At 42.0% G+C, this 13,606-nt stretch overlaps 1 protein-coding gene across 3 annotated transcripts in view; it reads right to left on the bottom strand.

The window, feature by feature from the left end:
* LOC138758771 (transducin-like enhancer protein 4) overlaps positions 1-13,606 on the bottom strand; it is a 209,670-nt gene that overhangs the window by 93,213 nt on the left and 102,851 nt on the right. For all 3 annotated transcript variants that reach the window (XM_069928143.1, XM_069928144.1, XM_069928142.1), the window contains one exon: positions 13,118-13,140. In XM_069928143.1, coding sequence (XP_069784244.1) covers positions 13,118-13,140 — 23 coding nt within the window. The remainder of the gene's footprint in view (positions 1-13,117; positions 13,141-13,606) is intronic.

Here is a 13,606-nt window from a genome sequence, read left to right as displayed (position 1 = left end):
GTTGGTTATATACCTTTATCTTCACTACATATACAACACAGCTTGACTTGCTGAGCTTCTCCAGTATTGTTAAAAAATATTTTATTTAAATTGTTTCCATACATGTAATTAATAAAGCATTATAGAAAACAATAAGTGTTGAAATTTAAGAAAATTTCATTCGTTACATGATGGTTATAACCCTTCCTCTTCCCTCCCACAACTCTCACCTCCCTAAAACATATATATATATACACACACACACACACACACACACACACACACACACACACACACACACACACACACACACACACACACACACACACACACACACACACACACACACACACACACACACACACACACACATAAAGTAATATAGAAAAGAAAGAGAAGTCTAGCATCATGGATTGCTCGGAGAGTCACTTTCCAATGCACTGGACTCCAACAAAGTTTATATGATCAATTTAGGAAAGAAAGATAACACAGGTCTTAAGAGGCTATAAGAACATTTCTACGCATTTATTCCTACAATTTGCATTTATGGGCTTCAAATTCGCAAAAAATCTAGGATATTTATTTCTCAAATTATATGTAATTTCCTCTAAAGGGATACAGCTTTGTATTTCTGCATTCCATCTTCCCATAGCTAAATGTGAAGCCAATGTTCCAAGTCACTGCAATACATTTCCTCGCAACCGCTAATGCTATTTTAACAAATTTCATTTGATATATTGATAATTTCATTTTAGGACTTATTCCATCTATATTTCCCCATTAGAAATAAATCTGGTTTTAGTGGAAATGGAGTGCCTGTAACTCCCCTAAATCCACCTAAAAAAGTCTTACCTTAGTACATGACCAAGAAAATGCTTCTTGCATTCAGTTGCGTTAACTGTTTTGCCAACGGTGCTTCCTACAACCACAACGTCTGCAGACTTTCTTGTTTCACTCCAACCCTGCCCATCTTGGGCACACTCCCAACAAAGTGGTACTCACATTTCAGGCATTACCTCAGAGACACATACTCAAAATGTATTCACTCATTTTCCCAACTTTCTTGATTCGTTTTTCCAAGACATGGGATAACATCTTAGGAAATTGGAGCAATTGTGCATTGTGCCAAGGATCTGTCTGACAGTCAAATCATTAAACCACAAACTTCTCCTTGTCTCTGCTTAAATTCTCCTCAACAGCAATGGTTTGGTGCCTTGCCAATACACGAGAGCCTAACTACACCATAGTATTTATTCTGAAAAAGATGTATGAATTTGCCCATCAGTACTGTTTAATGCACTGATTCACCAACCACTGACCATCTCTCAATACATCTGCTGCACGCTCATGTAGTTCAAGACAGTGCCGGCATGTCCTTTGACCCACATAATTAAGGATTGGGATAGATGAAATTGGTCCAAATAATCCTTTCTCACCAGGAATCCAGACTTTGTCCTGCTGTGGAGTCGAATCAATCAAGTCCATTTCCCCTCCATCCATTGAGAAGGAGAAGCAACCCTAGAGGATGGTGACCACGGCGGCGGACGAGCAAGGGGCTCAGCGGCTGAAGGACCTACACAGGCTCTGAGCTGCTGCCAACTTGCGGTCAAAGAACCCAATCAGGCTGTGGGGTTGCTGAAGAATGGCTCATGGGAACCGGGATTCAAAGGGGTGCTGAGGGCAAGAAGGGATCCCGGAGGGTCTCAGGCGCTTAAGGCTTCCTAATCATATCAGAGGTATTAGTTTGGAGCTCAGATTGCCAATGGATAGAACAGGAGAATCTACAGACACTCAGTGACTCCACAGTGACTCTCTTTTACTTCTCTTTCTCTTACTGTCAGCAGTGCCAGACAATACCAATGGCCACTCTATTACACAGAGATCCCACTAGATTGGTGCGTCAACAATCCATTTTTAAATCAGAGCATTCACACTGAACCAAGAAAAGCAAGTTCTGAGCGACGTTTTAGAGGGGGACCGGGCATTCTGGTGGAAAAAGGAGGCAGGGCCAGCAGCGTTACAGCGTCCTAGAAAAGTGGGTAAGCCATTTACACAGGAGCCAATGCAAAACACATCAGCTTTGATGCTATCTACTTTGGTGGGGAAGTACCAGGATGCAAATGACCCCCCCCTCCCCAACCATCCCAGTTACATCGTGCTCACACAGGTACGTGAACCGGTTAGAAGGTGGTTAATTTCAATCTTTCAAGTGCAGTGTAAAAGGGCCTTTTGTTTGCCTGACAGCAGACTAATGGAAGTATTGTGCAATATAACATTTTCTATTTTACTACATTCCAAAAAGAATCTTGAATCTATATAGAGTTCATGTAGATGGTTAGAAAAGGCAACAGTCACACATGATACTGATTTGGAATTATACTCCCGTGGGATCAAAATCCAAGAATACCCTCACCAACTGTAAAGTGGTTCACAAATGCTCACAGATCCTCCTTTACCTGCTTCCAGTCGTCACCTTCCTCTCTTTTTAATCAGAGGTGAGGCAGTGTTTTGTGGTCTCCACATCACCTTCTTTTGCTGCTCCATCCTTCCCTCCCTCACCTGGCTTCATCTGTCCAACCCACATCCCACCTTCTCCTGGATCCACCCATCACTTTCTAGTCCCTGCCTCACTACTTCCCCTCACGCCTTCACACTGCAGGGTCTCAACCTGAACGGTTGACTATCCCTTTCCCTCCTCAGCTGCTGCCTGACCCACTGAGTTCCTGCAGCAGATCATATTTTAAACCATCCCCTGAAGGTTGGACATCAAATGCTCACCACTGCCACTTTCGCCCACATTTCTGTGAGCAGAAAAACAAATCTTTAATGGCTGTCAGTGAAAGCTGGTAGATCACAGACAGCCCTGGTGAGACCCCACCTGGAGTATTGCGTCCAGTTCTGGTCTCCAATTTTGAGGAAGGACATACTAGCTATAGAGGGTGTGCAGCGCAGATTTACAAGGTTAGTTCCAGGGATGGCGGGGTTGACATATGCTGAAAGGCTAGAAAAACTGGACTTGTATCCGAAGGAGTTTAGAAGGATGGGGGGGGACATGATTGAGGTATACAAAATCATCAGGTGGATAGACAGGGTGAAGTCGGATTACTTGTTCCCAATGATGGGGGAGACGAGGACTAGAGGGCATAGTTTAAGAATACAGGGTAGGCCCTTTAGGACGGAGATGAGAAAACATTTTTTTACCCAGAGAAGTGTGAATCTGTGGAATGCTCTGCCACAGAGGGTGGTAGAGACAGATTCGCTGATTATGTTCAAAAGAGAGTTAGATAAGACTCTAGTGGGCAAAGGAGTTAAGGGTTATGGGGATAAGGCTGGAAAGGGGTACTGATGGTAGTGATCAGCCATGATCTGTAAAATGGCGGTGCTGGCTCGACGGGCCGAAGGGCCTACTCCAGCTCCTATTGTCTAATGTGGGGTTTAACCAGAAACACATTCCAATGATTCTATGGGAGTTTTATGTGATTCTATGGGATAGTTTATATTGTTTCAAGCACTATTTTTTCAACATATTGCTTTGTCAATGGAATTCAGGAGGCTGTTTAATTTAGAATGCAACAAGAGAGCAGTGGACACACTCCAACTAAACCCATTCAGTCCTGCCTCATTTTCAAGAACCACCTTAAATCATCACCTGCCTTAATCCTGTTCCAAGGTTAGAACAAAGCCTGAGGCTTCTCTCCAACTTGGCCTGGGCTCCTTCAAATTGAACCGCCCAAAGAGGTGCAGGAGCTTTCAAAAAATGCTAAAACAAATCCCCCAAATCTCTGCCACATATGCCATGCATCTCCAAAATCCCATAAAATCCAGCAAGACAGTAAAAAAAATCCCTTCAGTATTTTAAAACCAAACAACCACTAGACCATAAAGATAATAATGGAACTCAATTTTGAAAGGTCTTGTGAGAGACAGAGGCATTCTTCCTTCCAGTAAGTTCTGATTTCAATAATGTCTTTAAAGTTGTGCCTTGCCATTCTATCTTTGCCAAAAGCGAAATGTATAACAAAACTTGTAGTGTCTTTTGACTTAAAAAAAAACACTTTTGTGGCTTGGGAGGAGGGAGGGGGGAGGGAGAAAAAGTCACTGTAAATGTGTGGAAAAGAAAAAGTGTATATCATGGCTATTGAGATTTATGGTGTGAAAAATAAAAAATTTTAAAAAAAACACACTTTTTCTGTTGATTTCATGTTCTGCTAACTTTTATCAACACCATTATCAGGCACACACATTTTGCCTGGGGAGTAAAACATGAAAGTCATTAGGCACCATGGTTGAAGTAAAAACACAACACTGGAGAAACTCCACAGGTCAAACTATCGACTTTACATATATATCCTAAAGCGTAACCAAGGTTTTAGCCTTGAGCCTTCAAGATATGAACAAAATGTAAGCAGGTGCCCAAAATAAATTCTGGAGAAAGTCAGCGGGCCAAAAAGTGTAGTTTAGAGAACAAAGATAAAGATTCAGGCTTGAGCCCTTCATCAAAGTATGACCAGAATGTAGGCAGTCACCCAAGGTTTGGGTTGAGCCAAAACATTGGTTATGTATCTTTATCTTTGCTGTATAAGGTAAACCTTTTGACCTGTCAGTCTCTCCAGCATTATGTTTTTACTTTTGGCTGGGGAGGTTCGTCACTGGGCAAAACCGCATTTAGAGATGTCATTATCAAAGAAAATAATGCAAAATGATTTTGCCAGCAGGACACACATTGGAAGACTCTGTAGAAGGCACAGTGATGTGGTCAGTATGGGAAATAATGTACAGAAAAATAACTGGGCCAAATTTGAACAGATCTTCTATTTGAAATTATCTCAAATAAATGCTGAATTAAACAGAGTCTGGTCCATATTCTAGTAACCCAAAGTCAACTGCAAGGCAGTTCAGCTGCATTTACAATAGTAATTAATGTGCACGTTGCAGGCAATTTGCAGAGTTTTTATTATGTACACAGCAAATTATTTTAAATATTTTACCCGCAGGTGCTTAAACAGACAGACAAGGTCAATCCAGAAGTTAGGACACACTGCTGATGCCAAGAACAATCTCTATATTAACTCCATGCCCCTGGGTTAAATAGAGGAGAGAGAAAAAAAATTGTTGTTCAATGTGCCTTTTTTTGGGGACATGCTCACCCGGTCTGACTTCTGATGTTCCCCTAAATCAATACGTTGTTAGTTGTTTTTTCCATGCCACTTTAAAGAGCATGTGACAAGACAGCAGGACCTCCTCAATCATGCCATGTTTATTAAAGTTCAACCTCTCTTGAATAGTTTCTGCTTGGAAGAAACAAAACCCCAAGAGTTCTTGCAGAACAGAAGAAGATCATTTAGCCCAGAGTCAGGATAGACTCCTGACCCAACAATGCAGGTCTCCCACAGTTGTATAAATGATTATTTCTCAACATTACCCAGTTCCCCTTCGAGGGCCCTAAACATTGCTGCTCCCACGTACAAGTTGCTTTCCTGTCCACCGTCTCTACCATTTGCGTACAAAATGAAGTCGACATGCCTTGATAAGCCACGGGAGTAGCTTCCCACCATTTAGATTCAATCATAGACAGATCTTTCTGGCCATCCAGTATCAATCACCCATAAGACATTAAACCTGCATCAATCCCATTTTTTCATATTCTCCCTACATTCTTTCCCATTTGCTCCAACCTAAACCAGCCACAATCACATCCACCTCTAACAAGTCTCCTCTTAACTACATTCTCTTTGAGGATCACAAGTACAGGTACTCCCCAACTTGCAATTTAGACAACTTACATCCATCCACACATACCACCAAAAATTTGTTAAAAATAAAGAAAAAATATGAAATTTATGCGGTTTGTGTTGTATTTGACAAACTATAGCAGGGATACAGGGCATGCAAGAGCCAAGATGTGCATACTTACCTTGTTAGTAGGTGTCCCAGGGTCCGTAGGTGGGCACAGCCATCTTGATTCCTGTGTGCATGTGCGAGTCTTCGGTTGGCGCACGTGTGGTTCGCGTATTGGAGTTTGGTTGGCACATGCGTGAGAGTTAAGTGCCCTAATGATATTGAATTCATGCACTTAACTCTCGCACATGTGCCAACCAAAGACTCACATGCGCATAGGAATCAAGATGGCTGTGTCCAGCCTGGGAATCAGGAGCACTAACTAACAAGGTAAGGACGCAATTCCGACATACACCCATTCAGAGATACAACCGCTCCTTTGGTCCAAATCAATTCCATAAGTCGGAGAGCACCTGTATAGCGTCTCTGGGCTTAGCTTGAAATTGAAATCTCTCGTTCATGGAACCATTCTCGCCATCTTTTTAGTGCCCTCTGTATTATCTTAAGATATTTGCTAAATGTGTCAACCCTCTCCTTTACCCAGTTCTGCTCTGCACCACCAACGCCCACCCCCCCCCCCGCCCCACCCCAGGACTTGCAGGAGGGGCTCCCCTGGTGAAGGTCTCCATTTTGTGTGCACAACAGGCACAAAATGGCCCACAGCACCAGCTGAAATGGAACAAAATAGGCCAGTGTGTAACCAGGGCAACAGACACGGGCACACTAAGTATTAAACAGTACTCACTTTGTAAACAGATTAGGATCAGTCCATTATAGAAAGAGCTTATTATAGAGTAATTACAGCCTAACAACTGGGCAGGATGTCCTGAATGAAGGATCAAAATTGAATGCATAACCTATAGTTTTCAATTTTCAAAGATAAACATTAGAAAAAAAAGGAAAACTATCTCTATTTCCGATCACTCCACACCCAGGCAATGGGAATACTGCTTTTATAACTAAATCACTCTCCTAATCACCAGCAGCTGAGAATTAGCTAATGGTGGACAGGGAAATACCATGCCTTTGTGAGTCGTCTGAACCTGGACACTTTGGGTTTGTGATGCATTCATAGCAGCAAATTAAATAAAAAAATAACTATGTGGGACAGTTAGTATGGAGGTCAGCGCAATGCAGTTACAGCTCCAGTGACTGGGGTTCGAATTCCGACATGGTCTGTAAGGAGTTTGCACATTCTCCCTGTGTCTGTGGGTTTCTCTGGGCGCTTTGGCTTCCTCTCACCTCCAAAACCTACCATGCTGTAGGTCAATTGGGTGTAATTGGTCACCATGCGCTTGTGGGCCAAAAGGGCCTGTTACCCGTGCTGCGTCTAAATTTATATTTAAATTTACTTCTTTTTCCCAATCATGTAATGTGAAAAGCTCAAGGTAAAAGGAGAAGTAATTCCATTCCTTCACCAGAAGCTCTCTCTTTGGAATCAAATGAGTATTCACCACTCCTGAAATGACAAGATGTTGAATTGTCTATTTGACCACAGCAGGCACACTCCTTTTTCTGGAGGCTGAGCCCATAGCGGCCCCACTGAAAAGCAATCTATAGAGTGAATGGCAGTGTCCTGCAATCCAGAGAGGCATCACTCATTTGCTGACATCACTTCTTTTGTCAACCTCGCAATCACCCCCTGCCCAACCCCTTCCAGAGAATCCGAGCCAGCGCATGTGCTTGGAGACAAACTAAATTAGCAGAGAGTTCACAGATGGTCAGCAAACCTCTCATTCCCAAAATAGGGCAAAAAGACTATTCCTGGGAACATTTGAACAGATGTAATGGATGGGAAATTAGCCAGCAAGGTTTGGGATAGCAGCCAGATTTTCCCTTCCCTATTCAGAATCAGGTCACCAGATGTATAGTACAGAAGGGGAACAGCAAAGCCAATCCAATTGCTCATTTTGCAAGCCAACTGTCTACTATTAGGGTAGCACGCTGTTTTCCTGCCAAACTTGGTGGCTTTTGGTATCTGTGGCAGGATAATGACTAAACCTTGACCACTAAGAATGCAAGCCCATAAAACATAGGAGCAGAAGGCCATCAAGTCTGCCCCACCATTCCATCATAGCTGATTTACTAATCCTGCTCAAACCCATTCTCCTGCCTTCTCCCCATCACTGATTCTCTTCCTGATCACAAACATATCTACAACCACCTTAAATATCCTCAATGACAGCCTCCAGTCGGCAGCAACAAGAAATTTCAATATGACACACTTATCATAGGAGAATTGAATGCTCTTGTACAATTCTAGTTATTAGTGCATTTAGAATAATGAGTCTTTAATAAAAACCTATTAAGCATCTTTATGCAATCAGCACTTCTCATAAATACATTAATTACTTGCATTACACTCATCTGTTATACCTTGAAATATACTTTTAACTCTGGGAATATTGGCCCCTTGTGAATGGAGGAAAGTGAGAGGTGAAAGAGTCGGCCACTCAACTCAAGGTTACCCCAACATTCAATATAATTATGGCTGATCAACCTCAGGCCTCCACTGCTAGTATAGCCTTTTAAATTTAATTTTAATGTCATTCAAATTTAGACATACATACTATGGAGTAACAGGCCTTTCCTGTCCACAAGCACATACTTCCCAAATAATCTACAACCACCATATGTTGTAAAAAATGACAGCACTGGATTGGAACCCGGGTCACTGGAGCTGTAACAGTGTTGCACTAGACTAACCATGCCACCGCCCCTTTTCCTTTTTCACAAGAGAACCAAAACTGGACACACATTTTAGTTATGGTTGGACCAACACTATTCAATGGTAAGCATGTTTCTCTATTTCTAAACTCCAATCCGCTTGCATTAGCAGGCATGAATACTGCACTGGGGAATTTTTAATCAGGCTTTCATGCATACTTTTGGACAACGAAGATTGGATCATGGATTCACAAATTGAATTTGTTGTTGGAGAATAATCCTCCAGTGCATCCCTTGGGAAAAATGGGTGCAGGGTGCTCGAGACAAGGATGTGGAATGAATGGGAGCAACAGTCTTCAGATAAAGGCAAATTGTGAGGGACAGCAGTGGAACTACTGAGGGAATGTTTTGTGTTTGGGAGGGAAGGGGTCAATTCATCATATTTTAGGGGAAGGAGTTGATATTCCCCAATCCCACAACACTCCTCCTCAGGCCATTTTGAGGAGAGTGATCAAACAGAATATATTGCACCACTCAACGAGGTCTTATTGCTCATGATCAAAAGCTGGGATGGAGAGCATCTTAAAGGAAGAAGAATGAAGAGTTTGTGGAATGACGTTCCAGTACCCAACCTCTGCAGCAAAAAACTAAAATCAGGAATGAGCAAGAGGCTGAGATTGCAGAATGGATATCTGCGGATATGTATGGGGGTGGTGAGGAGCGGAACCAGTAGTACTTGTAGTTGGTGAGGAATGAGGTGTGGTCCACGCTCAGACCTCGACTTTCAAGGCTATTGAGACATTTAGTGGACTGGTGTAAAATGATATGCAATCTGAAAGTATAGGAATCGAAACCTCATAATACCTTCATATAATCTGTACTTTCTGTAGATATAGTACTTCCTATAAAATGCCCGTCATGCCTTGTAATGTACGTGTATCCAATCAGCCACTGAAGAATTACTGATAAATGCAAAATCCTTTGAGATGCTAACAAATACAAATGGGCTGAGGTCCATTGCCAAATCCCCAACCCAATGCAGGAAAGATCCTTATGCTATGTAAATACAGCCGTTTTCCCTGCTACTATTGAAAACACTGCTAACAAACTTTCAAGTCAGTTGATTCATCACAGCTGTCAGCACATGTATTAATTTTCCAGATTCAGCAATCCCTACAACTAACCCGTCAGCTTCACCACCATATTAACCCCTCCCACACAACATTCACCCTTTCCCAATGCTCCCAATGTGTGACTCAGTCACAATTTTCCTACAGCATATGGAGGGGGGGGGGGGAGAAACTAAAATATGTTTACAAAGGCTGCAGGTTCTCTCATATTTATATGGCAGACATCATACATACAGCCATTTTCCGTGATGTGTTGCTATAATCTGAAAAAATCAATAGTAGCCTTAAAGTAACTAGCCACATATAATCCACCTTACAAATCCTAAACCACCCATTATGCTTGCTGCATTCAAGAAAGAAACTGCTGGGGAAACTCAGTTAGTTGAGTAACAGCTATACAAGTGAAGGAATTGTTATGCATCAGATCATGGAATAAAGAGGTATGGTAGTCTGTGTAAAGAGAAAAAGAGGTAGGGGTGAGATGGGCTGGTACGTAGACTGAAGATGGGTGAAAGATGAAGCCAGGAGGGCAAAGGTGGAAAACACTCCTGGAGTATGATGCGAATGTGGAAGGGCTGCCATGCTGGAATCTGATAGGTAAGGAAGGTGAGGACCTTTAGGGGAAAGGTGAAGAGCAGCTGGAACCAGGTAGGAAAGGAAATCTACTATGTGAAAGGTGTGGGTGACTGGTTGATGGAACAAAGAATGGGTGGTCAAGGGGGAAGAACGAGGAGAAGGGAGTTGGGAGGGGAGGGGGGGGGTGACATTAATATTGCCAAAGGCACAGCTTGAGCTAGTATTTCATTTATTCAGGAGTAATTAGTGAAAAAAGCCAAGATTTATTGCCCTTGGTATTTGGGAGAAGACATCCTGCATCTCCATAGTCTGTGTGGTAGCTGTTTACTGCTTCCTTAGGCCTTTTCTCAGTCATTGCACTGGGTCCAGAGTCACACAGAAACTGGGGAAACATGGACGATTCTTTTCTGTTAAAAGCAATGAGTGAATCAGATGAAATTTTATAACAAATTATAATGGCATTTTATTCTTTAATTAACAGGAGTTTCAATTTCTCAGCTACTAAATTGGGATTTCAACTAGAAATTCTGGTTGATTATTCCATCTAATTACAGGCAACATTTGCTGCACTATAAAGCTGAAAGAGTCTGCAAGCAATTTGTAATGTAATAGGAGGAAAAGAAAGACGACATCCCTGTTTCTTAGCTAGAGAGCAAAATTAATACACAACATTCAAATAGCCACAAGGCAGCCTGGCAACCAACTGAAGGTGACAGTGTCATACAACCAAAGGATCAGTATAATAATTGGTTAGATTACTCAAGGACAACACGCAGGAAACCTGCTAGCTTGAAATAACATATCCACAGAAGGATACAAGCAATCTGGTGGCAGATGGGAAATCATTAATTCCACCTCTGAAGCTGTGAGAAGCATTACCCTGTAGAATTTAAGGGCACTGCTTGGGCCAAGAACTACTCTCTTAGGACATCTTCTTTGGGTAAGAGAGTGGCAAGTCAATGCAGACAATAGAAGGAATTATTTTCAATCGTTTGGAATGAAAATGAAGAGAGAATTTACAAAAAAAATATATTTTACTTTGGAGACAGAATGCACCTGTATCTACACGTGGTGTACAAATCTTGGCTCAAGAGAAGGAGATGACACTAGTCCGCTGTTTCACCAAAATGGCGTCCCTTTTTTCAAATTTTCTTAGACATACAGCACAATAACAGACCATGCTGGCCCATGACCCAGTACTCTCTAATTACACCCAATTGACCTACAATGTGTTTCTGAAGGGTGGGAAGAAACCAGAGCTCCCAGAGGAATCCCATGCAGACACAGGGAGAACGTACAAACTCCCTACCGACCTTGTGGGATTCAAACTCCAATCCTGGTTGCTGGCACTGTAACCGTGTTTTGCTCATCACTGCACTAACCGCTGGTTTCCTTGTAAAGGATAATCCAAAACAGCCTCAGAGTTGACCATTCCTGCTTTCAACATCTTGGCTTGCTCCCTTTTTTCTTCTCTTTGGATAGGCTGGACTTGAGACACTTGACACAGATGAAGAATTATGTCCTTGTAAATCCCTTCATTAACTATTTACTAGGGGCCATAACATAACATCTCTTAGTTTTACCCATCTCTCCTTCATCTCTGCCACTCAAAAGCTGTTCTCTCTATTCTCGATTTATTGAAGAGTCCTAGATCTAAACACAAACAGCTTCTCTACCCGACTCGCCAAGTTTGTCCAGTATTTTCTGGTTTTGTTTTGATTTCTCTTGCCTCTTATCCAGTATGTTGAAGGCTATGTGATGGAGACCAATTTCTGTGATCAGGCAAGAACTTCATCTCCATGAGAATGATGGCAAGAAGATGCACCATTTTGACTTTTGTTGAGTTTTGCAAAAACACTAAGAAGGTAAACTTAATAGTTGTTCATAGGGAGTGTTTGGGTAAAATGACAGATTCTAAAATTATTTACTATATTAACCTGATCAATGCTATTTGTTACAAAGTTCAACCACTTCAAATTAATCTTTTTTTTAAAACTGCAAGATTGATAAACTCTGAGATTACACTTTTGAACATAGTTGTTCCAAGAATTGGACAATGAAATTGTTCCGTTCGATATTATTGATCATTTTACAAACCCAGAAGTATAACTATTTGATGTTATTGACCTGGTACTCCAAATGCCTGGAATCCCACCATGACAGTGGAGGAATTTAAATCAGTGAATTAAAGAATAAAAGGGCCATTGCAACTGGTTATAAAATTCCATGTGATTCACTCATGGCTTTTAGCAGAAAAAAAATCTTTCATGTTTACCCAGTCTGAATTTGATTCCAGATTCAGTTTAATGGTTTGGGAAAGGGCTTAACAAGCAATAAACATTCTGCAAAGGTTCAGGAAGTCCGCTCCCAAAGACCAAAGGCAATAAATCCTGAGTTGGTCAGCAACATCAAATTCCTGGAATAAAATACTAGCTCAAGCTGTGTTTTTTTAATCATATCACAATATTAAAAGATTGGGTGATGATGTTTCTAGTGAATGTATGGATCCACCTTGAGTCCCTCAGTGTTGGCAACACTTTGTCATGTCTTCACATTTCAAAATCCATATGATCCCATGAATCCCACGGGGGAATTTTGTGGGAGGAATGATCCCAACTCGAACCATGGAACTGTGATGCTTGCAAATTTCCTCCACCCCGCAATGCACATCTGGTCCATTTAAGGCCTAACAGCTTCCAATTGGCATGCACACAGGCACTCACTTAGTGTTGGTGGGTGGGGACAATGCATGGTTCAATTTGCAGGGAGGCAGAGTTTGCTCTGTGGACCTCCCAGTTCCCAGATAAAATTCCTGGAACATTGGAGTCTCTGGGTCAAATCTAAAAGGCAACCCATGTGTGCATGTAACTACTTGAGTTGTGGTCACAAGACTTCATGTTAAAAATAAAGTGCAGAAATGGACTTACTCTGCTGGCGTCGCGATCTCGATCTGGATGGGGAGCAGTCCAGGAGAAGAATAGCAGCAGATGGAGTGCAGGCAGAGAAAGGAACAGAAAAGAACACAGTTAGGGGTAAACCACATAAATCAAACACTAAGCTGTAATCACATATAACCATTTACGGAGCGGAAACAGACCATGTTGGTCAAGTTCAACCATACATCTCCTCACTGAGATCAGGGAAAATTTCCAGGAAAATTACAGTATAGAAACCATGGAAGAGTCCCTGCTTTTTCACATCTTCACCCAGCATGAAGTCTTCATTTCTTTCACTTAATACCAGATGGGGTGGCACGGTTAGTGTAGCGGTTAGCACAACGCTGTTACAGTGTCAGCGACTGGGGTTCAAATCCTGTGATTTCCTCCAGTATCCTCCCACCCTTCAAAAATACATATCAGGGTTTAATTGGACACAGGCTCATGAGCCGAAAGGGCCAGTTACCGTGCTGTGTGTAT

The sequence above is a fragment of the Narcine bancroftii genome, chromosome 3, assembly GCF_036971445.1.
Source record: "Narcine bancroftii isolate sNarBan1 chromosome 3, sNarBan1.hap1, whole genome shotgun sequence".
Taxonomy (NCBI): Eukaryota; Metazoa; Chordata; class Chondrichthyes; order Torpediniformes; family Narcinidae; genus Narcine; species Narcine bancroftii.
This window is presented reverse-complemented; position numbering and strand designations above follow the sequence as displayed.